Source organism: Pseudochaenichthys georgianus, chromosome 13 (assembly GCF_902827115.2).
Source record: "Pseudochaenichthys georgianus chromosome 13, fPseGeo1.2, whole genome shotgun sequence".
Lineage (NCBI taxonomy): Eukaryota > Metazoa > Chordata > Actinopteri > Perciformes > Channichthyidae > Pseudochaenichthys > Pseudochaenichthys georgianus.
The window spans coordinates 3822114-3847568 of record NC_047515.1 but is presented as its reverse complement, the minus strand read 5'-3'; the positions used below and the strand labels follow the sequence as shown (position 1 = coordinate 3847568).

The window sequence follows — 25455 nt, the reverse complement described above, 5'->3', positions numbered from 1 at the left end:
TTGAAAAAGAAAACATGAAATATATAAAAGGACCATGAATAAATGATTTGCTATACATAATAGTATGTTAATGAATGACACATGACAATGACAATGTTTGCATTGCAAAAATACTGCTGCTGGTTTATAAAGCACTGAATGGTTTAGGCCCAAAATACATTTCTGACCTCCTGCTAAATGATGAACCATCCAGATCTCTCAGGTCTTCAGGGACTGGTCAGCTTTCTGTCCCCAGAGTCAGAACTAAACATGGAGAAGCAGCGTTCAGTTATTATGCTCCAAACATCTGGAACCAACTCCCAGAAACCTGCAGGTCCGCTGCAACTCTGACTACTTTTAAATCCAGCAAGAAGACTTTTCTCTTTGTCGCTGCTTTTAATTGAACTATTCACATCTTAAACTGCACTGTAACTTTTATCCATGTACTTTTTCTTTTAATGTTTATTTTATTAGCTTTTCTTTTTTAATGCTTAATGTCTTTATTTTTTGTAAAGCACTTTGAATTGCCTTGTGTTGAAAAGTGCTATATAAATAAACTTGCCTTGCCTCTTGTTTACATCGTAGAATTCAAATAAACTCTGGAGTAAACATGTGGTAGTTGAATCAGTGTTCTGTAGAGATACACTTTTATTAGGTGTCTTTTCCCCACCCCCCAACCCCAGGAGCTCCACTGCCCCTACACGTGAGAGCAACAGAGCCAATCACATTCACAACTTGTGCTCTTTAAATCGAGTTCCCTCTCAGAACAAGACACAGCGTCTGAAAATGAGCGCACAGGGGACCTTTGTTTCCTCCCCGCACACACTGGGAGGAAGGGATTGTTTTGAAACCATGGCAGAGCAAACAGAGGCATCTGGCCGGCTCCACCTCCTCCACCCAGCTGCAGCAGCAAGGCCGTGCCTTCTCTTCAGACATGCCATAGAACTGGTTTCCCCGTTCTGAACACACACACACACACACACACACACACACACACACACACACACACACACACACACACACACACACACACACACACACACACACACACACACACACACACACACACACACACACACACACACACACACACACACACACACACACACACACACACACACACACACACACACACACACACACCGCGCCCTGCAGTCAGCTGTTTCTGGTTAGACGGCCGGGCCTGCAGTCATGGAGCGGCAGCTGGAGCACGCTGCCCTCGGCGTGGCATTCACCGGGTGGCTGTGTGCCATCCTGACCCGCTGCCTGGCCCTGTGGACGGTGAGCGGCACCATGGACAACACCACGGCCACGCTGCCAGCCTACTGGGACGGGGTGTGGCTGGAATGGGATCACTGGGACCTGGCCCACGATGGAAGCCTGCACTGCTCCTTCTACCAGTCTCTCATGTCTCTCTCAGGAAGCTTCCGCATGTGGAGAGCCCTCATCATGGCGGCTGTCGGTGCCGGGGCTTTTGCTGTGGTGATAGGGGGGGTGGGGGCGGTGTGGTTCCCCCTGAGGGGACAGGTCAAAGTGTTTTCTGGAGCGCTCTTTGTTTTGTCTGGGATCCTGCTGCTGGTTCCCATTGCATGGACGTGCCATCACACCAGTCAGCCACTGGAGGGGGCCGCCCTGCTGAGGAGAGCCTGGGGGCCTGCGCTCTACCTCGGGTGGATCTCCTTTGCTCTGATGCTGGCGGGGGGTGTGTTTCTCACCACCAGGTGCCGCACAGGGGGTCCGGTGCAGCTGCCTGCAGGGGGCGGACCCTCCAGTCCAGAGGAGGAGGCCGCCCACCCGCTGAGCCGCATCCACAGGACTGCGTTCACTCAGAGCCAGTATGAGCGCCAAGCAGGGCCCATTTGAGGGGACTGGATGTAACTGGAAAACCATCAACATGTGAAGTAACTGGGGGGGACGGGGGACGGGGCATGTTGTGTCATGTTTTATTGTTAGTGTTTTTAATTTGCATCCTGTTTTGTATTTCTATTGAAGCTAGCACTGTGTAGAGATTTAATAATGCCATTACCAAACTGACATCAAGACATGCAGCCCTCTGATCACTAATAATGTCTTAAATGTGAGTGAATATTGATACTAAAACTAAAGACATTATCACTACATCAGCTGGTTTCAGTGGCATGTTTACACCTGAGATGAATTCTTCTGCACAAAGGACACTGGAGTAAAGCTTTGCACGTGACTCACATCTTTGTTTACAGGAGTTCTTCTAATGTCATGTCAGTGACTGTAACTCATCCGAACACTTAAGGATCAAAAGGGATGAGCCAATTTAAACACAACATAGATGTCTATTTTGAGTATTTGTATTTTAAAATAGAAAGACGGAACCTGACCAATTGTCTTTGCACATTTTTGCTTTTTAATGACTGATGACACAATTGCTGTTTTGTTTTATCGGGGAAGCTACATTTCTGATTCTGTTCTCTGAACTAAGTTAACTTCACTTCAAATGCTCATATGGACTTGAGTATCAAGAAGAATGAAACTTTTATTTGCTTTCATATTTCTGCAGTTTCTAAGCCGTGTTTATGACTTGGTAGGAAAAATACACATTTACATGTGTCAAAATACTCCTTTTAAGCTATATTTACAAAAGAAGTACGGTAGCCTTTTAGGAACACTGCATAATGCATATACATCAGAATACAATATTCAAGATAATACCTGTATCATGTAGCTCTTCTTCATAAGGAGGACAACTCTTATTTTCTGTCCTTTTTTGCAACATTCTGATTTCAATTAATTTGAAAATGAACTGTATGTAGGAGGAAACTCACCATCTGAACACAACGAAGAAGATATCAAGTTAATATATTTATTTGTTTCAGAGAAAGATCATTCATTATGACAAAATATACGTTTTTGGGTTCAGGTAATTATCCATAAAACTGGGATATAGAGCGTGCTGCGTGACTATATGGCACACAGTCTGACAGTTGTGTTTGTGAAGCTGAATAAATAAGTCACTGCAGGCCAGAGCTTTTACTTTTTCAGTAAAGTGTAACACAACTTCATTTACATACTCAAATTAATTTTCTAAATATATTCCACGAGCACGCACATCTGGCAAAAACCTTCCCTTCAGTTAAACACATCTGTTTAAACACTCTGGAACAGGATTGGCTGAACTTTGCAAGAGTCTCCTCAAAAATATAGTCCCTCAGAGAGATGCAGCCTGTGAGGGGGGGTGAAGCGTGTCAGTGTGGATGACAGTCCTGATGGGGGGGGGGGTTCCTAGAACTTCTCCTCTCCCTCCTCCACATCCTTCAGATTGAGGACCTCCAGAGACCCCCGGCCTTTAGTCTCACAGCGGATCAGCTCGTCGATCTCCCTGAAGCAGCCGGGGTCCACCAGAACCACCTGGGGAATAACATTTGTATTATTAAACTTGTGTATTTATTATTCATATTTGCTGCTAGGATTCAAGGCAGACAGTGAGGTGCAGGCTTGGAATGTCGTCATTTTAGGGGCAAGGCCATTTGGCCTTCCTGTTCACATTTTTTTTAAGGGCACAAAGGCCACATGACAGGGCACAAAGGCCACATGACAGGGCACAAAGGCCACATGACAGGGCACAAAGGCCACATGACAGGGCACAAAGGCTGTTTGGTTAAATTACGCTGGTCAATCAACATGACTGAAAAGTGTAGCACTAACATCAACACCAGTCGTTTTACAAACGGCTGAATAGCAAGTGTTTCTTAAACGTATACGTTAAGTTCAGCCATAAATCATAAGTCAGTGAGGGGTAGACAGTAAGGGTAACATTGTATTGTCACTGGCTCCACCATTGTAACCACTGGCCCGGAGCATCCGTCCACCAAAAAAACATCGACTAACGGCCCGTCCACACAGCGTCACCCCATTCAAGGTGAATGGGGAAGCGTCAACGCACGCCGCTGTGTGGACGGGCCGTAATAATGAAGAAAATTAACACATTTGTTGCAAGAATGTATGCACTAACTACATTATTACTTGTACTACAACATTTGAATCATCAGTTCTTCCTCATTTTCCTCAATTGTTCATATTTGTTTTATTAAAATAATGATATTGTGGTCATTGTTAAAAAATGTCTGCTATTATTATGAGTATTATTATTTGTATAATGCACTTTCTGCCTTCCTGTCATTAGGAGTTAGACATGTAGAGTAGACTAGAACCTTCATGATCCTAAACTGCTGGGACATTTCGCCAATACCTTTATATTGTCTACTCTTCACTTACTGTCAGCATAGGTCGGCATTGATGTACAGAGCCGACAGAAGACCTTGTTTATACTGGCATCATATTGAGAGGTGCAGTGACGCGTCCTGAAACCAGGAAGTAGCTGCTGGTTCACTCCACAGAAAGCAATGGGATTTCTCCACAGGGTTTTGGAAAACAGCTGGAAATAAGGTCTGTGGAAAACAAACCTGTTTGATAAATGCATGTTTTGTTCAGCCGGGTAATCTCCACATGTCTACCCTACTTTTATAATTTTAAAATCATAAATCTAATCGATAGATTATAAAAGGGTTTTAGGACGCGGCACTGCAGCCAACTCCCTGTCACTCCTTTAACTCCTCCGGTGACTTTCTTTTATTTGAAGATAGTTTTTTGTACGGCGCTTGGCCGGTTACCGCTGGTATTAAAAACATTTTGGCGAATGGTTAGGTGGCGCGATAGTCTGTAGTGAAGAAGGAGCGCCCTCCCGCTCACGGGAGCCTGCTCGCGCTGTGGAGCACATCGCGAGCAGCAAACAGCTGTTTGCTGCGGAGCACATCGAGCAGCAAACAGCTGTTTGCTTTCCCCCCCAACAACGACAACCGACTCACGAAACGCTATGTTGTAGCGTTGATAAACGAAACAATTTAACTAAATTGCTAGTCAAAATACCTACGCCACAGGACATTTTGTTTACTTTTGACAGGGGCACAAAGGCCACTTTGGCCGTGAATTGCATCACGGCCAAAGTGGCCGTACTAGTACGGCTGAAATTCCCACCCTGGTGAGGTGACTTTCTTTGTCTAGCTTTCTTTTGTAAAAACTAAACCTGATAAAGTCAATGAAAAAAATCTAGAAACAAAATACAAAAACAATAGACACTGTTTGCAACAGGAGGCAGTTTAAGTTATTACACCCTGCAACAGGAAGTCGGCACCAGCCCGATTAACCTGCCCTATCCGACCATGTGCACCGCCATTTGTGTCCCTCATGAAACACAATGTGAACAAATAGATCCATGCAAACATCGGATAGTAAACTGTGTAATATTGTCAAACAGATGTTAACAACCTCAGGGTAACACGGTATTTTGTTTAGCTTTTAACTTAGGACCTGTGTCAATAACACAGCATAGGTGATTGTAAAGTTCTGTATATTTGCACCCTCCACCTCAAAGAAGGGGCCTCACCCAGCTGAGAGAGACCACAGACTGGTGTGTCAGAGTGCGTTAGGAATTGGGACTAACAGTGTGTACCAGTATCTAATGTCCCCTCACCATCTCCAGCTCCTCGTCGAAGTCCTCGCTCTCCACCACCTGCAGCAGCGGCTTCAGCTTCTCCTTCAGCCTCTTGGCCTCCTTGGCTGGCAGCACCAGGCGCAGCCTCATGTGGGCCCTCTGGATCTCCATGGACTCCTTCAGCTGCCGGATCACTTCCAGAGCCTGGGAACAGCCGGGTCAGTTCGTTAAAGATTCCACCACGATCGTTTTTAATATATCTCTCAGTGATAATGCGGCAAAAATGATCAATCCCGTCTGTATCACACTATCCTATTCCCAGTACAAATATGTCAATACACTAGTACGGCTTCATTTTCTCTGCACACAGAAGACAGCAGATGTTGAAATAAGATTTAGCTGCAGAGGAAATGCCGGTTTGCTCCACTTGGGGTGAGCAAAAATCTATATCTTTTTTATGACGCCTGTGAAATAAATGAAACGAATCCCCCTCCAGATGTGGAAGTATATGATTCCAACTGTTTGTGTCTTTGTTGGCTCCAGGAAAAAGCTGTCGGTGTAGATTCATCTTTTGAAATCCATCCAACATCATTTGTTCTGGTCAAAGCCGTGACAAGCCAACACATACATTTAGCATTTGACATTTCAATTGCAACGAGAGTACGTTTCTACATATGTCTTTGAAAGGTCTACATAAGGATATGGTAATGCATCAAACTAACAGATCAAATCAAGTGTATGCAGCTGAAACACATTCCACTGATTTGCCTCTCCTCACCTGCTGCTTGGTGCTCTTGTTGGCCTTCACAGAGTAGTGGATGTCCTTCATCGCCCGCTCGATGAGGCTGACTGTGTACGGCCTCTTCGTCTCGGGGTTCACACACTTCTCTGCCACGATAGACGCAATGTCCCTGAACATGGTCTCCAGCTGAGAGTGCCTCTCCTTGTCTGACACCTGGAGCTCTCCTTTGGTCAGGATCTGTCGCACAGAAAAGGAAAGGAAACAGAAGATGAGGTTTAGGGAACACTTCACAGCTAATGATGATGAATAAGAGGATGGCAGTACTGACCTCTTTGCAGATTTCCGTCAGATCATCTGTCCCAAAAGACTTTGTCAAGTCATCCTTCTTAGCCACCTGACCCTTGGACACATTAACGAACACTGAGTGTGTCTGCAAAACCTCATCCAGGTCTTTCTCTCTGGAAGAAAGTCAAATCAAATGGACATTCAGAGTTGGATAACACAGAATTACAGGCATCAAACTCACATTTATGAAGAAAAACGGCTTGATTTTATGATACAAAAGACATGTTTCGTCAAATCCTTTAAATATTTTGGGTTTTCATATAAATGTTACTCACGCTCCTGCTCTCCAGCTTATCACTGAATTCTTGTAACACGCGATTTCAAAGCGCTTCCCGCCTTTCTTTATCCTCACCACCGCCACATTAGTCAGCCGTATTTGATTTGTTGGCGTGAATATAGACATGTTTAAGTTAAATGAGACAGACCGCCCTGTCTGAAGCTGCTGTTGACAAAAACAAGTAGTGCTGCGACAGCAATGCGCTCCAAACGTGCGTTTCCAATAAGTGTCCGCTGTGAAACAATGACGTCAAATAACAGTTCCGCTTTGCCTCTTCGGTCGATTTAAACTCAGTTAGTGGATTATGTTAGTTTTAAAAATAAAGGAATGAAATGAAATATTAAAGAATTATATAAATCAATATATACGTTCAAAAAAACATGTTGGTTTGAAGAGGCAACGTGTTATTGTGACTACGCAGGTAAGTCTATTAAAAACGTTTTATTTTGAAAGTGTTAAACGGAAGTGTTTCTATTTTATTGTGTCGACGCCTTAACTAGTGTAATGCATTTCCACACTCTGACCACCAGAGGGAAAGGGCTGCTTCTGATTATCTATGAATGTGGAGTTGTAATCTCTACCTTTGTACACTACAGCGAGTCCAAAAGTAATCCTTTTAGAAATCAAATTAAGTGTCATTCTTTTAAAATGTTGAAGGTTTTTGAAAGTTCAATATGTAACACGATTAAAGCCAGGTTTTGAGTCCGACCCTTTGGATTTGTGAATATGATCATATTTGCCAATAATAATTAGAAGCTGAATAATATGGTTCATATTGTTATCAATTCCAGAAATACAGAAATACAAAATCACATAAAATAAACGAATATATAAATGAATACCCAATTTACAATTTATAAAGTTTTAATATCTGTCCAAAAATACCATTGAATAATGACAGTGAAAAGAAAGATGACATAGGCTATTGTTTCTCTATCCGAAATGACATAACGAATATCAATAATAATAATATTAAGGTTATATATTTCCAATACCTCTTAAGCGGGGTACATTCTTTACAAAATCTTAAAAGATACTTATTTTACTTTATTATTAATACAATATGTATTTCAAATACAACAGGATTTTTTCCCACTGTAAATAGATCATTATTGAAGACCAACATAACTTTGCAGCAGGAGTTGTAACACAGTCCAAAGACCAAAGCATTTCTTATGTGTCCGTTTCTACATTTATTCAGACAGGCGGCTGTGGTGACTATATTGATGCCAGATTCAAATGTTGACGAGTGTATTGAAATACACAAGTCTCTACTGCCCTCAAGTGGCCATGGTGAGAAGCTGCATCAATAAAATAGTCAAAAAGAATCAATACGGAGGGGATTTTTATCTGTACACTTCCGGTCATTACTTTCAAAATTAAATGACCAAACTGAAGCAAGCCGAAACAAATGTACTGTTTGAGATGGGTGTTTAATAGTTAAAATAGCAACAGAAACAAAACACTCTCCTTGCTTGAAACGGGAGTTTTCAATGCGAGAAATAGATAGCATTTTTTACACAATATCCCCTTTTTGAATGTCGCATGGACCGCCTTTAGCGTCACAACAAAACACAGAACTACACTTCCCGGCATTCCACAAAACATGGCTGCACACAACATCATCATTTAAACCATAGCTTTGAACACACAATTAACAGCGACGCTGAGTGTCTTCAGAGTTATTATGCTCTGCATAAGTAGTGTGTCTGCATTGGAAACTGAAGGTACGTTAATTAAACGGATTTAACGGAACAGGAAACGAGCTTAGCATCATGTTTCTGCTAGTGTTTGTACTATTATTAACTAGCATGTTTGCTACCCATCCGCCTTTATTCAAGGCAGGTGAACTAAGGTTGGAGATACATTATGTTAAGTCCTGTTGCTGCTTTGAAGCCACTGTTGCTCAATGAACGTATACCCTGAGAGAAACTAGTTAACCTTTATTATTCATATTATTTGTCTAAAAAAACAAGAAGACCAAACTTGATGTATTTCCCCCCCAGGCTCACAGAATGCTCTCAGTCCCGGTGAGAGCTATCTTTTGTCGGTATGGCACCACCGGTTGTACCTGTACTCCGCCGCTGCTCTCCTCTTCGGGGTCTGGTTCCTCCTGAAGGTGGCTCTGAACAAGGTAAGGTGCTACTGCTCACATCCCTGTGTGCTCCTGTTTGCATTGATGAACAGTTTAGTCAGTGGTTGCTGGTACTCAGTTCAAGATTCAAGGTATTTTATTGTATACAATTTAACCAGAGGTGGGAGAAGTACTCAGATCTTGTATTAAAGGTGACATGTCATGCTTTTCCGGTTATTGCCCGTCCCCTTGTGTGTTATGAAGGTTTTTATGCATGTAAACGGTCTGCAGAGTCAAAACCCTGTAGGGCAGGGGTGCCTTTTTTCAACCGAGAGCTACTTTTAAAGTTGCCAGTCTACCGAGATCGACCAGTCCGAATAAAGAGGCGTAGCCATTACTGACAGCCTACTGCCAGGTAAATACACACTTCTACTTGTATAAAACTGACCTTTGTACGATGAATACTTCATAAAATACTGCAGATCCTTTATCTTACCTCTTTCTAATCTACACACATACAAGTATTTAACTGACGTTACACAACAGTGTTGTTGATACGGAGTTGGAGTTTATCCACACGTCACATACAGTGGGTAATGTTTTCAGGAAACATTGAACAGTGCTGCCACATATGACACAGGAAAAAAGAAAAGACTCTGAACCCTTTCTTTGCCATTATATAAAAATAGTGTTGCTACAAAAGTATAAATTAGGCTTACTAATAAGACAACTCAGATCTGAAGCTACTCAGGAATCTGCTGCCAATGTGCAATAAATAAGACAAAATTAATAGAATCAAACCCTTTTTTTTGTTGCATTTTAGTAGAGTATAAAAATAAATGCCTTTTTTAAAATAGGATGCAAGCAACACTAGCTTCTTAACCTGAATTGATAATAGACTATAATCAATTTAAACAGAACAGATCTTAATGTTTGCATTCTTATACCATTTTGTACAATAATTATAATGAATAAGTTCAAACAAACTAAAACTTACAGCTGATTAATAACGGTATCTAACTTGAGTTTTTATTGTATCAAAAACCTGTTGAAATGCTACTGTTATTTTTACTGTCCCCCAAAAGTGCGTCGCAGCCTCCAAGAATGCTTCTTTCACAACTTCGCCGTCTTTGAAAGACGTCATGTGTTTCGCAAGAACGTGACTGACACGATAAGATGCTATGGTAGCAGCCTTGCTCTTGTTGTTGCGCCTGGTGAAAATGGACTGCTGTGCATTTAGCTGTCCTCTCAGGCCCCTCCCCTTTTGGGAGCGTAGGGCAGAATTAGGAGGGAATTCCGTCTCGTAGCGTTTGTGCACTGTTTTGAAATGCCGCTCCGAAAAGAGCCTTCTTCGATAAAGCCACGCTCGCATTGCAGATGGACTTTGAATTGGAATAGATACAAAAATAATCATCTTCCCACTCGGAGTGAAAATGATATATTTGGGGCTTTTTTGCGGTGTTGTGTGTGTGTGCGGACTGTCACTCCTGTTGACACGGACAACGTCAGCGAAGCGAACTAGTGCCCACTGCCCACAAGCCACGCCCCGACACATGGGGTCACGCCGGCCAATCACAAAGCTTTGATGCGTTCAAGTGCATTATTCTGGCACAGGAAGATTATGTTATAGGACATTAACGATACAACTGAATATTGTTGTTCTATTTTTAGACACTTCTCTAGACTAGTAGTTTTCACTATAAGTAAAAAATAATTTCTGGACGGACACTATAATTTACAGTTTTTTTACTATGTTCAATCTGAATTTTCATTAAAAAGAAACATCTATATTGATTTTGACTCTTCTACATCCAACTCACAGGTTTATCATTACTTTGAGAAAAAAGATTATTAATTTAACCCTTTTTAGAAGGGAAGATATGGTCCTTTCACAAACATTTCAATTGTGAAAGTATCCCTCGCACCAATCCAAAATGGTAGTACTCCCCGGGCGCTGTTCAAAAATGGCTGCCCACTGCTCCTAACACTAGGATGGGTCAAATGCAGAGAAACAATTTCCCCACGGGGATTAATAAAGTATATCAAAATCAAAAAAAAAAAAAAAAAAAATGGTCATTTGTTCTGGGAATGCCATTTTCGAGCCTGAGACCTGAAAAACAGGCTCAGGGCTTAACAGGTTAACCACATATTCAACAGTTTTCTCATCACACCAAGACAACAGAGGTGCATATAATCTATTGGAAATGAAGAAACCATATTTACTGTCCCTTTTTAAAGGACTGAGTGTCTGTTTCAAGTGATGTTCTTCATCAATCATATCACAATAACTCAAGTCTGTCCTAAGCCTGACATTTGTTTCAGGATAAGTCATTGTCTTCCTCCACACACCATGTTGATCACACTTGTCGCATCCTGAATAGCCATTATGTGACTTGATGTTCTTAACGTATACGGGCTTTGGCTGGAGCATCACACACAAATGAGGAAACCAGTATTTTCAATCGGTTACCATTATGAACAATGCCATTAGCCAGTACATTTTTAAGGTCGCTAATAAAATGCTGCAGATAGTCAACAACACACTTGGGCTTGCTTAAACCACACAAGATACCGACAATAAAAGGGGACTTAGTATAATCACATTTCAGAATTGCAAGTATAGGCCAGAATTGAAGTCTTGAACTCTTAAAGAGAGGGAGACCATCTATCTATGTTGAACTGTAAAGTAAGAGGTCTGAGGCTCACTGGTAAACTCAAACATTTCAATTGTGAAAGTATCCCTCGCACCAATCCAAAATGGTAGTACTCGCCACCTTGCATTTGAGTGGTTGCAACATCATGTTGTGTTCTAAGCAGAGTTCTTCCATCCTTAGGGAGCCTATAGGGTGAACAAGCTTTAAGGTGGACAGCAGAGCAGACAAAGCAACCAGACTGATTGAGTAGGATGTTGCCCAATATCTTAGGCTCCTTATAAGCAGATCCTGACTAGGCTGATGCTCGTCATGGCTGTCAGAATCTGATTCAACATTCCCAGCCACACTACCATCTGCATGATCATTTACCATTTGTACATGGTCTGACTCAACTTCATCATCCCCAGCTACACTACCATCAGTATGATCATTTTCCATTTGTACATGGGAAGCTGGTGGTGTATCTAGTTGGGAAACGTGTGAGAGTCTGAAGGGTGGTTCCCCATTCACACAGGGGTCTAAATGTGACTTGTTATTATAAAGAGTTTCCTCGTATTCCTTAAGGATATCTTTCTCCATGTCCCTTACAGTTCTGATGACTCTACGTCTTTTAGACCAATAAGAAGCCATCTTAGGTAAAGAGAAGTGGTGCTGCTATAATTACATTACTTGGCCTTGTGTATTGCAGTGAATCCCCTCGACTCGTCTTGTAGTATAACCCTGAAAATGGAGGAAAACAAAGCAGATACAAAAAAAATTGCATAAACTAACAGTAAAAATATATATCAGCCTCCCGGTGCAATGCAAATATAACTGTACTGACGAAATTCCCTAGTATGACATGTTTTATTCCATGGGTCTTCAACAGGGAGTCCAGGACCCCGAGGACATACATTTTACCCAAATATCCTATATGATGCTTTAGCTTGACTGTATCAGACCGACTTTGATGTAATTTCTGTAGGATGGTAGAGATTAATTTCAGATTTCGTTAGCTAGCAGTATGAGCGGTATGCTACTATTATGAGCTATTGGAATAGCTATGAGGCCATTTTAACTGGGGTAACTCATTAAGTGTATAACGTTTTACAACATTCAAACCAAGATACAAAGCACACGTATTTCTGTTATAACAACAAATTATTTTAATGAAATGGCAGAATAACAGTAGAATCCGTGTATGGTTAGTTATTTGGTTATTCCGTTTCAAAACCGAAAAAGAAAATGCACAATTTCACCCGAATATCCTAAATAATGCTTTAGCTTGACTGTATCGGAGCAAATTTGATGTAATTTCTGTAGGATGGTAGAGATTAATGTCAGATTTCATTAGCTAGCGTATCTGCTACGTTAGCTAGGTGCTAGTCCGGGCAAGAAAATATCAACCGCCTCATGCGATGAACAACGTTTAATTAGTTCCCTCTTTTGCGCTCTCGGTAGCCTCCTTTATATTAAAAAAACATATGGGTGTAACTGATGTAAAAATATAGAGTATAGTTATGCGCAACGGTCATGTTACATTTCTTACCGATTTGTGATTCCTGTCACTCCAGGGTCCCTTCAGGCAGGGACAATAAATGGCGGCTTGGCGGTAACTGAAGCCTGCCTTCCTCCACACCCTGAGCTGTAAGCTATTTCACTATAGACCTTCAAGATTTAGTGTAACGTGCAACAGTCACGTTTTGACGTTAGCCACCGGTTTGGAGAAGGGTCCATCAGGCTCGCAGGAGGATGAGATCGAGTTGGTCTCGCCCGAGAGCTGCGCAAGGGGGAGGGGAGCAGTTGGAGAGCTGCGCAAGGGGGAGGAGAGCAGTTGGAGAGCTGCGCAAGGGGGAGGGGAGCGCCACACGTTGAAACAATGTAAATTCATTGTAGGGAATTTCAACGTTGAAATGGTTTCTTTAATAACACATCGAATTGATTGATTTTTCAACCTCAACCAAAAATAACCAATTGAACCAAAATCCAATGTTGAATTAATGTCTTTTGCTATCTGGGTATTTCATTTATTCTGGCTTCGTATGATTAAAAGTAACACGATCATCGACCCGACGCAGTCCCCCATTGTTGTGGTTGTGAGCGCCGTTGGGGAGAAAATCAGCAACGTAAACGGTGACGTCATGACGCAGCAGCGGCAGCACCAGTCGGGAACTGGGCGGTGTGAACAAAAGGGGGCTGAAAATAAAAACCGGTTCCGAACCAGAAAAGCGCTAGAACGGGAGCTATGTTGGTGTAAAAGGGGCATTAGAGGTCTCAGATATACAAAACATGTCTCTGAAGTGTTTGGCTGTTTTGTGATAGACTCATCTCAATTGAATATTTCACCTTCTCCTTTCCCTCACTCACGTCCCTTCCTTGCGTCTTAGCTCCGCCTCCGTAAGACGCGAGCGAGAGACACGAGGAAGAGACGCGAGGACAGAGGAGTCCTCAGGTATTAATTGGGATGTCCTCGTTCACTCCAGCGTCACCATAAACAACGCCCTTTAATTCTGGCATGCACGCAGTTCTATCACCTGCCACTGGACTTCCCTCCACATCAATCCCTTCAAGCCTGATAGTTTCACATTGAAATGATTTCGTCCATCTCTTTTATTATAGTTTTCTATGTATTATTTTCGGTCCTGTATTGGTTTTTCCAGGTATAACATTTCATTTAAGTTATTATAACAATAATAATAATTGATGGATTCATTTTATTATGCTATTTGAGCTCGTTTCAGATCAACTTATGTATCGGATGTTGTTATTTAATTTGTCCTACAGAAGAGACACAAATCACAAAAATATTTATTAGTTATGCTACCCGTATTTGTATATATCCTAAATGTCTGACGTTCTGTGGGTCTACCACACATGCATCAAAAACCACAAGTAAGAACTGTACGTTATTATTTTATAATCAAAACATTATTATTGAATTTGTAAGTATATTTCACACACTTAATGTTTTTATAGAGTATGATCTCCTCATTCGTTTAAGAGATGTAATATATTTTACTCTTAATGAAGCACTTAAAACATTTAATGACTCTGATCCTCCTTTAACGGTAAGAACAGCTGCAGTGAGCAGTAGGGATGCCAGTGATTATTCGAATATTCGTTACAGTCTCCATAATCGAATATTATTTTTAAAAATCGATTTTTACTCGCTACAGGGTGCACTTTGAGGGTTTGTGACTCTGCAGACCGTTTACATGCATAAACACCTTCATAATACACAAGGGGACGGGTAATAACTGGAAAAGCATGACATGGGACCTTTAAGAAACTATAAATACATAAAAAACATGCAACTAGCATATCAGAAAATGTAAAAACATAGGCTGACATATATTAAACAAGGAGTGTACAATTCCTGTCCCAGAATAAAAGTGTTCTGCAAGATAACACAACAAATAAACAAGATATGTAAACAGCAGGGTCGAGTATGGTGTATAAGAATGTGTAGTGCTTATGATATTTGGATTGTCCTTGCAATAAGGAACCTCCACATGCAACACAGGTCTTTGTCTTTGCAATAATTATCCTTGTCTGTGTGATTTCAGAAAAGCTTCTCCAAAGATGTCGGCCCCTTGGTCTCCAAAGCAGTGAGGAGAAGTGAGGGCTCTGACGCCGTGGTCCACTTGTCAGGAGTTAAGGTCTTCTACGGCTCTCAAACTGGAACAGCAAAGGTACAGATACTGTTTAGTACTGTAAATAGGATTGTGCTACTGAAAATCTTCTGATAACAATACAAATCTATATATAGCAATAATGGTAATTCCATCAATAAATTGTCTCATAGAAATAACTACGTGGTAAGGCCTATTTTTCCTATTCTCGTGTGTGAATTAAGTACAAATAAAAAAGCATTTTCGAATGTAATAAATCGTTCAGTTGGAGCAGTTACTTTACGGGTTGCCCTTCTGACAGTCTCTAGGGTAATCGAGGAATTAATCGATAAGATGTTCTGGACAATTTTGAAGAAGAGGACGAACTGAGCCGAGGGACCTTTCCCTCAACTCCGCTACAGGATTACAGCTATCCATCCGCTTGTATCTCCAAAGATGAATCATGTTCTTCTTGGTTGACTGAAGAGCATCAATGTCTTTACCGATGTATGGGTCCCAGATCGAGTTGGCAAACTCTGCTTTAGAACGTACGCTGTCTCCTTAAATGTCTGTGGGCAGCGTCGTAACCCAGCCATCTGTTTACCTGTGTTACTATTTGGTGAATGTGTTAGCTGAATTTAGGCTATTTGTGAATTTCTTACCCAAGATAAAGGTGGTGGGTCGCCTCTTTGCGATGGCGGCTCACATACTAATGGCGCGTTTCCACTGCAGGCCTCGCTCGGTTTGGTTAGGCCTTATTAGGCCCGGCTCACTTTAATGCTGCGCTTCCATTACAGTTTAGGAACTGGGGTAGTTACTATAGTAACGCAGTGTAGGCGGAGCCGTGACGTCATCTTCAATGAGAGCCCCAGAAAAACAACACAGCCGTTAGCTGTTAGCCCTCAGAGCTCACAGCTCCTCATATCCGTTCAGAAACTAGACGGAAGTGAAACAAGTACAAACCACAGACTGTCTGTGTCATGGAGAATACAGTCGCTGGTTTGTTTATGTCTGTAGGCCGTTGTTGTGAGTGTGGACGGTCAGAGCATATACAACGTTAGCTTAGCCAAGCTCCATTTAGAAAACACACATTTTAAAAGGGTTTCTCGCCTGCCGTCTGTCTGCAGACTTGTCAAAGCATTAATTCATGGTTTTTACTAACCGGTATTAGTATGTTGTTACTTTGGCATCATTTAGAAACGTGTATTACAATTAAATCACGGTCAAATATGTTCTTCTTGTAGCCCCTTGCCAGCGATTCTCTCTCTAGTTTAGCATACTCAGCCCGACTCAGCCTGGTTGTTCCTGGCCCTAGAACCACGATTTAGTCGGGCCAGAAAAAAGGTGAAAAAGTAGCCCCGGGCCAAAACTAGGCCAAGTGGAAACGCAACCAAAAACGGGCCCCGCACGACTCGGCACGCTTAAAGCGAGCTACCCGCTGCAGTGCAAACGCGCCATTAATGTCCCATTCTGAGATGACTGATTAGACTCTTCATTTGTTCAGGGTTTTGCAAAGGAGCTGTCGGAGGAAGTGAAGACTTTGGGCATACCAGCTGAGGTGATCGACATCAAAGACTACGATCCAGACGATCGACTTTCTGATGAGGTAAGGTCGCTCCAGTCAAGTGAAGGACAGAAAGACATCAGAGACATAACGCCTGTAACAGGAACACATCACTCTGAGAGATTTTGTCCTCGAACAGGAACCTAAACGACTGCGACCTTCAGCACCGATCCTCTCCACATTGCCCCTAATTGAAACGCTGTATAATATCACAGACTAACATACATAGCAGTATGCCGTATGTACTAAGAACTTACTCCAGGGTGTTAGTTAAATCTCTAAGAGTGTAAGGCCCAGCAATGCTTACAGGCAAGGCTTAATTAGAGCAGCATGAATCAAAGTAAAATAAATCAGAAGTGGCTTTTTTTGTTGTAAGCTTGACAACAAACAGTGCTGTAAGCCCGAGTTCTGTAATGTGCCTGCTCAGCTTTCCCTTCATTTTTGTTCACACTGATTTGTTATTTCCAAGTCTGGCACAGAAAACAAATGTTTTTCACAAATCCAGCTCAGCTGAAAAAGATGCATATTTTAATCAGTGTTCCTTTGTTGTGGGCACAGGCACAGTGAGGTGCATTGAGAGATGAATAGGAGTTTGGTGGGCTAGTGCACAGCAGGAAAGAAAATATCTATTTATTCAGAAAAGGACAATCAATAGTGCACAAACTATCCATCACATACTCTAGGTATAATTGTTGAGAAGGTATACGTTTCAAATTCCCATTGCATGTTCTAATTCCAATTCCAGGTTCCAATTCAACATTCAAATTTCAAATCCAAGTTACAATTCCAGTTTAATTTACAATTCTAATTCCAAATTCCAATTCCAATTTGGAAAAAAAAAAGAAACCCAAAATTCCAAATTCAAATATTAATTGCAGGTACAAATAGCAAATTCTAGGTTCCAAATGTCAATGTGTACAGTAGGGCTGCTCAATTAATCATATTTTAATCGTGATTACTATTATGGCTTGCAACGATTACGAAAACAACGTAATCGAAATAAAACGATTATTTTATTATTACTTTTTTTTTTTTTTTTTTTTCCTTCCAGTTGAATTATACTTACAGTTCAGGGTAATCAACTGTTAAAAACATACTGTTCACATTTTTTTTATCCAATAAATGGATGTTTTCAAAGTCAAAGAATAATCGCATTTAATAATCGCAATTACAATTATTGACCCAAATAATCGAGATTATGATTTTTGCCATAATTGAGCAGCCCTAGTGTACAGTATGCTAATTGTATTTCCAGGAGCAGCTTGTTCTTACTGCTCCATTGCTTTGCAAGATTTGTCTTTATTTGGATATGCCTTACAGGAGTAGGGTACTTGTAAAATGTCTTGCTCTTACTTCACTCTTTCACCGTCTTCCTCTTGTTTACTGTGTGTCCCTCTGCCTTCAGTGCACCAACATGTCCGTCTGTGTGTTCCTCGTGGCCACGTACACTGACGGAACCCCCACGGTGAACGCAGAGTGGTTCTGCAAGTGGTTGGAGGAGGCGTCCACTGACTTCAGATACGGGAAGACCTACCTGAAGGGCCTCAGATATGCAGTGTTTGGTCTCGGCAACTCTGTCTACGTCGGCCATTATAATACGGTAATCTATTATATGAAGTACTATCAAAAAGATGTGCTCAGGGCGCTAGTGAGCAGGGTATGGAGTGAGACGTCTTTTTCAGAGCTCCTGCAGAGTTTTATACTTAAACGGCGTTATTCACATCAGAACCAGATTAAACCTCACGAAAAAAAGCTTGAAGATATTATAACCTTAACTAAGTCAGAATTTCCGAGTTTGATGGCGGCAAATCTCCGGAAATATAAATATACGAGAAGGCCTGAACAATCCCCGACGCAGGGTATTCCAGCCAACCGTAACGGAGCGTCACCTGTCCGGACCGAAGCTACAGATATGACTGCGGAAAAGATCAAGGCAGACGTCCTGTCGTCCCTGAGGGGAGACTTGGCTAATATGTTACGGGAAGAAGTGAAGAACGCCCTTGCAAAGTAATTTCGCCTCCTCAAAAGTGAACTGCAGGCTGTCGGGTCAGAAATCACCACCAACACAATTGCAATTCGGGCTGAAATGGATCAAATGAAGGGAGACATTAAGGACGTAGGGGAAGGCCTGTCGACATGGTCTGACGAAGTAAACTCCCGACAAACTGTCGTAACTAACCTGAAAAGCCAAGTCAAAGAGCTTCGAGAAAAGAGTGAAGACATGGAAGGTAGGATGAGGAGGGGGAATATTCGTATAGTAGGCGTAGATGAGCAGCCAGACTCGAGCACTCCCGAAGCTATTTCCAAACTTCTCAAAGAAGCACTACATCTTGACCGAGACATCAAATTTGACCGATCACACCGGGGGATAGACCACGGGTCATTATCGCCAAGCTGCACAATGACGGAGACGCAGCGGAGGTGCTTAGAAGAGCCCAAGACAGAGCCCCACTCAACTACAATGGAAAACGGATATCCACCTTCCCCGACTATACCAACAACGTAGCTAAAGCCAGAGCTGCATTCACGGACGTGAGGAAGATGCTACGAGGACGTCAGGGAGTTCGCTACGGACTTCGCTACGGACTTCTGTTCCCTGCTCGGATGCGGATCTCAGTTGGAGACGAGGAAAAGGAATGTCTGGACCCTGCAAAGGCTCTGGAATACGTGCTAAAGAAAGTCATCCCAGAGACTGAGAAGTGAATGAACACTGACCACCAGCTTTGAAAACCACAACGCCAGTATGTAAATAGTCCACATAACGCACATAAACACACTTAAGCTAATAACCCCGTTCTGAATACTAATGTTTGCCAAAGAAAACCATTGCACTTGATAAGATAATTAATATCTATTATAAGTTCTTTATATATGAATGGCTATGTACCATTTCATATCCAATCATTATTTGAGACAATATTTTGTTTGTATTACTCGTATATGCCGTTATGCTTAATTATTTAAAATATAAAACATATTAAGCTCTGCAGGAGCCTGAGTAACACCTGACTTCCCTTAGCACACAGTGCAGTCAAACTTTATCAGACTGCCTTTTCGCTGCTTTTATTTAAGCAGCTAGGGACTAGGTCCCGCCCCTCACCACATGATGATAAACACATGTTTATTTGTTCTCTCTGTTCTACTGATTCTGATCCCCCTGTTCCCCCGGGACCAATGTAAGGTCAACACTACTTCCATATTATCCAACTATTGAAACTGCCAAATGGCCCTATCTGAAAATGGTAATATATAGTACAGCTGTCTTAAGCATATTCACAGCCCACTCCTTTTTAAAAAATTTATATTTTGCTATTCAATACTCTTTCAAACCACGATGGGATCACTTAAAGTTGTGACTTATAATGTTAAAGGCCTACATAGTGCTATTAAGAGAAAGAAAGTGCTAAGCCAATTGAAGCGAGCAAAATGTCATATCGCATTCTTACAGGAAACCCACCTCTCCGATGATGAACACGATAAGCTTAAAAAGTCCTGGGCAGACAAGGTGTATTACTCTTCACACCAGTCAGGGAGGAAAAGGGGAGTTTCTATTCTAATACACAGACAGATACATTTTATACCAACACGAATACATAAAGATAATATGGGAAGATATATTTTGGTAAATGGGTCAATACATGGCATCAAAGTCTCTCTTATTAATGTATATGCACCGAACGAAGACGATCCTGGCTTTATCAGAACAATCTTCAATAATATAGTACAGCATAGCTCTGGACTCTTAATGATGGGGGGGGGGGGGGGGGACTTCAACTGTGTTTTATCACAACACATGGACAGACAACCCTCATCAAAAGCTCCCCTCCCCAGAATGAGTAAAATGCTTAAACATCAATCTATTGAGCTAGGTTTGGTAGATATCTGGAGGAGCAGGAATCGGAGACGCAGGGACTTTACATTCTACTCATGTAGACATGCATCGTACTCTAGGATTGATTTTTTTTTTACATCCAGATCAGAGCTGCATAGAGTAGAAGACATAGAGATAATGCCCATTACTATTTCTGACCACTCACCCATTGAACTTAAATGGAACATAGGCCATAGACCAATCTCTAAACAGTGGAGACTTAACACGTCCCTCCTTAATGATAAAGATTTTACCACTTTTATCAAGTCAGAGCTTAATTACTATCTAGAAACTAATGACTCACCAGAAACATCACCTCTTATAATATGGGATTGTGCCAAAGCGTTTATCAGAGGTCGTATCATTTCGTACACGTGTGCTAATAAAAAGAAAAAGGATGCCAAACAACGGGAATTAGAGCATAAAATAAAGGGACTAGAAAAAGAGCATAAAGGAACTGCCACACGTGCCTTACTAAAACTCTTAATGCAACCCGTAGAGAACTTAACAGCTTACTAGCAGATAAGATTGAGGGGAACTTAAGGTTCACTAATCAGCGAAGTTATGAATACGGTAATAGGGCAAGTGGACTACTGGCATTTAGACTAAAGAAACAGCAGTCGTCTAAAGGCCCAGTCACACCAAGCAGTCACCAGAGGACTAGCCGACGCTGAAGTCGGCTGTTGCCTGGCCGTGTTCTCCTGCGTTTTGGCCATGTGTCGCACGGGAACACACCGCACCGACTTCAGTGCGTGAGTGGCAATAACTCTCCTTACCAGCAGGCGGCGGTAGTGTGTATTCGTCATTCAAAAGAGGCAACAACCGGAAGACAGAGAAGAAGAAGAGTATCTTTTCTCCGTAATATCATACAGAGCTGGCCTCTCCTGGATCAAGGTGATGAGCAGGTCTTCGTTTGCATCATTCCAGATCGCCATGATGAGATGAAAATGAATAGCAGTCTGTGTGTGCCTTCTTAAATCGTTTGTTTACGTCCCTCACTTCCGCTTCGCTTCTCATGCACTGATTTGCTAGCTGAACAGCCAATCAGAGTGATTATTTGGTCCGACTGCCAGACCCGATGCATGGCCGATTCAACATGTTGAATCGGCCATGCATCGGGTCTGGCAGTCCAAATAAGGCGTATCACGGTCGACGGTGCGGGACACACCAACCTGACCACGGCGCCGCGAATGCCCGACAGCCTCTGACGGCCTCTGACTCCCAAAATCGGGTTGGTGTGTCAGGGCCTTAATATAGTGAACAGAATACAATCAAAGGACTCCAAATTCCACACTAGACCAGATGAAATAGCAGCATCCTTTGCAGAGTTTTAAAAATCCCTCTATAGTAACTCAGACACCTGCACTGATGATACACAATTGGAAACATTTCTGAAAGACATACATTTGACTGAATTAACAGAATCAGCGGCCAAGGGATTAGACGATCCAATAGCAGATTTGGAAATTAAGCAAGTTATAGCTACTCTGAAAAACAATAAAAGTCCTGGACCAGATGGATTCATTAATGAATTCTACAAAACTTTCGTTGACATATTATCCCCACTTTTATTAAAAGCGTACCACTACGCATTAAAGACAAAGATTATGGCTCCCTCCTGGAGAGAAGCCACTATAGTAGTAATACATAAAGAGGGTAACGATCCGACTGAATGCCAATATCATTATTGAATGGAGACTTGCGCATTCTGACAGCGATTTTATCTAAACGGGTCAGTACAATTATCACTCATATTATTCATCCTGATCAGACAGGTTTTATTACTGGGAGACACTATGGAGATAACATTAGAAGGCTGTTTAATATAATGTCATATCAGAGGGATAAGGAAAATTAAGCAATGATTTTCTCACTGGATGCCCAAAAGGCCTTTGATCGGGTATCATGGTAATACCTGACTCAAACACTAAAACGATTACAATTCGGTCCTAATTTCATTAATTGGATACACACACTTTATTCAGAACCACAAACCGCTGTTAAGGTTAATGGGATTAGATCAGACAGATTTACATTGGACTGTGGATGTAGGCAGGGGTGCCCTCTATCCCCCCCGTTTGCCATTAGCATTGAGCCGTTAGCACAACTGGTAAGGGATGGTATGAGCATAAAAGGAATTGAAATAAATGGTGAGGTGCATAAGTTGTCTCTCTATGCAGATGATGTATTACTGTATTTAACAGAACCGACAACAACGATACCACATTTCAAGAAATTGATAACCCAATATGGATATTATTCAGGCTACAAAATTAACGTAGGAAAAACAGAAGCCATGGATATTAATGGTAGAATATCACAGAGTACAAAACAAGAGTGGTTATACATATACATGGTCGAAAGACGGCTTTAAGTACCTTGGGATATATATCACCAAATCAGCACATGATCTATATGATGCCAATTATAAGAAATTAATTAAATGTATTGGTAGTGTGATGGAAATTATGGTACTAAAGCTTAATACAGTGTAAACCTAATGAAATGTAAACTGCTGTATTCTGAAAATGTCATGTCAACGGTTTGACGCGATATGGACCGATGGTCTACACTCCCCCTCTCTCTACTAGGTCGGGTGGAGACAATACGTATGAATGTTTTTCCCAGGTTACTTTATTTATTTCAGATGCTACCTATTGAAGTCCCTAAATCGACTTTTGACTCCTTGGATAAACTAATCTCCCAGTTCATATGGCAAAGGAAGCGCCCAAGAATTAGGCTTAAAACACTACAGCTATCTAAGCCAGATGGATGCACAGATTAAACCCTTAGTAGCGTGGGTCCAGAACTGTACAGTACTTACACGCTGGCTTAATATTGAGCAAAGTATGTGCCCAAAGCCTCTGCATATATTGCCTTTTTCAGATGCCCCCATAAAGGAAACGGGACAATGGACTGCAGCTACTTTAAAAATATGGAAAAAAATACAATCAGCATTTGGGTTACCCAAAAAACTGTCACCGCTAACAAATATTGGTTATATGAGAACCTTTATGCCTAGTAATTTAGATGCAGGGTTTAAAAAATGGTCGGAACATGGCTTGACTTCATTATATCAGATACTGGATAAAGATAATCTTAGGACATGTGAACAGCAAAAAAATTATTTCCATATTTCTAAAACAGACTTTTTTAGATATTTGCAGCTCAGACATTTCCTTACCACCCACAAAGAATGGGAACAATTCAGAAAACCTACCCCAATAGAAAATTATCTGATACAATTAAAATTGGGAAATAAAGGACCGAAAATAGTTGGTAAATTATATGAAATATTCCTATTAATGAATCTGGATAGCTCGGTGAATATAAAGAAAAGATGGGAATTAGAAATGAACGTAGATATTACCCAAGATACCTGGGAGGACATATTCACCGAAGCAAACTTAGTGACAAACTCATATACATGGAGAGAATTTAAATGGGAAGTAGTTACCAGATATTTCCGAACACCAGATATATTGTCAAAAATGGGCCCAGCACATAGTAACTTATGTTGGAGGAACTGTGGGAAATCATACTCATATATTTTGGTTATGCCCTAAATGACATACATTTTGGAAAGAGTTATTTGATGCTCTTAAAGAAGTGTTCCAGCAGAATATTGCTCTAAATCCGATGGTGGCTATACTGGGAGTCTTACCTGAGGGTCTAGAAGAGAGGTCTAAGACTTATCTATTAAGAATTGTATTGACAGTGGCCCTGAAGCGCATCACCATTAAACGGTTGAAACCAGAACCTCCCACCTATAACTGCTGGATTCAGAGAGTGTGGGATATCCACCACATGGAGCAAGTCACATATTTATTATGCCTACGGACAAATATATTTATCAAGCGATGGGCCCCTGTCATGCATCTACTAATACAATAAGAATTGTTAACACCTTTGTCACTTGTATTCTCTTTCCATCATTATTATTTTTGTATTTACGATTATTTGTCTTATTTTCCAAGGTAGGCCATCTTTATTACATTGTAATTTGTTTTAGCCCTGGAGTGGCACTGTATTATCATAACGGAAAATGTGAATTTTACTATAAAATACTAAAATACTAAAAAAAAAAAAGTTCTAAAAAAAAAAAAGATGTGCTATACAATCGGTTATTTGAAGAACTATTGAAAACTAGAAATTGACAGATTTAAACTCTCGGGGAAGAACAGTCCAGGGAAGAAGTTGACGACTTGTTCAGCATTCAGTAATTATCTTTGTTCTCTTCTCCTAACCAGGTGGGTACAAACGTGGACAAGTGGCTTTGGATGCTGAGTGGCATGCGCATCATGACCAGGGGAGAGGGCGACTGTAATGTGGTGAAGAGCCGTCATGGCAGCATTCAGGCAGACTTCCTGGCCTGGAAGGTGAAGTTCCTGACCCGCCTCCAGGCCCTGGCCAAGCGAGAGAAGAAGAGCTGCAGCGGGAACTCTAAGAGCGGAAGCTCCTGTAAGAACATGAAGAAGGAACAGGAGGAGGACGAGGCAGCGCCTGTACCGCAGGACAACAGCTCTGAGGTAGAGCAGTTTATCTCGTTTTTTGTTGCACACCGTAAACTGTTTTCCTTTTGGTCTTAGTGGTTTTACACGTTTGTGTTGCACGTTAGGTCTTGCTTTCAGAACAACACTTGCTCACCAGTCTCCGGTTTGTACATGCCAGTTGGACACAATATGTCAATGAGCCCTTGCCCATGTCAATATTGGATTAGGAACCTAAGATATGTTCCTGGGTCCTGCCAAGTGCTGTAATGGTTAACTTAGTTTTTATTTTGGCACCTTGGAGGAGCCAAAATAGCAGAAAAGCTGATGTCTAATTAGAAAATGATCCTCTTGTTTATGATGATGTTGTTCAACATCACAAGGGCACTTCAGATATTATATCTG

General features: G+C 41.5%; 3 protein-coding genes across 3 annotated transcripts in view; 2 read left to right on the top strand and 1 right to left on the bottom strand.

Moving 5' to 3' along the window:
- Positions 1–1035: 1035 nt before the first annotated feature.
- Positions 1036–2701, top strand: LOC117457737 (claudin-4-like). The gene has a single exon (XM_034097956.2). The coding sequence runs from the start codon at positions 1171–1173 to the stop codon at positions 1840–1842; it is 672 nt and encodes a 223-aa protein (XP_033953847.1). The 5' UTR covers positions 1036–1170; the 3' UTR covers positions 1843–2701.
- Positions 2702–2801: 100 nt separating this feature from the next.
- sbds (SBDS ribosome maturation factor) lies at positions 2802–7035 on the bottom strand. The gene is made up of 5 exons (XM_034097955.2): positions 6806–7035; positions 6514–6643; positions 6222–6422; positions 5483–5647; positions 2802–3360 (listed from the first exon to the last, which is right to left on the bottom strand). Exons 1-5 carry the CDS (start codon positions 6931–6933, stop codon positions 3235–3237), a joined length of 750 nt encoding a protein of 249 aa, XP_033953846.1. The 5' UTR covers positions 6934–7035; the 3' UTR covers positions 2802–3234.
- Positions 7036–8407: 1372 nt separating this feature from the next.
- Positions 8408–25455, top strand: part of LOC117457436 (S-adenosyl-L-methionine-dependent tRNA 4-demethylwyosine synthase TYW1-like) — a 112337-nt gene continuing 95289 nt past the window's right edge. The window contains exons 1-6 of the mRNA XM_034097526.1: positions 8408–8534; positions 8814–8941; positions 15081–15206; positions 16630–16731; positions 18095–18289; positions 24811–25089. Coding sequence (XP_033953417.1) covers positions 8495–8534; positions 8814–8941; positions 15081–15206; positions 16630–16731; positions 18095–18289; positions 24811–25089 — 870 coding nt within the window. The 5' untranslated portion in view covers positions 8408–8494. The remainder of the gene's footprint in view (positions 8535–8813; positions 8942–15080; positions 15207–16629; positions 16732–18094; positions 18290–24810; positions 25090–25455) is intronic.

Coding starts and splice junctions, on each gene's coding strand:
- sbds (XM_034097955.2), bottom strand. CDS start 6,933: ATGTCTATATTCACGCCAACAAATCAAATACGGCTGACTAATGTGGCG. Junction 6,423..6,513: donor TGACGGAAATCTGCAAAGAG/GTCAGTACTGCC, acceptor TCTGTGCGACAG/ATCCTGACCAAAGGAGAGCT. Junction 5,648..6,221: donor ACAAGAGCACCAAGCAGCAG/GTGAGGAGAGGC, acceptor GGCTGTTCCCAG/GCTCTGGAAGTGATCCGGCA.
- LOC117457737 (XM_034097956.2), top strand. CDS start 1,171: ATGGAGCGGCAGCTGGAGCACGCTGCCCTCGGCGTGGCATTCACCGGG.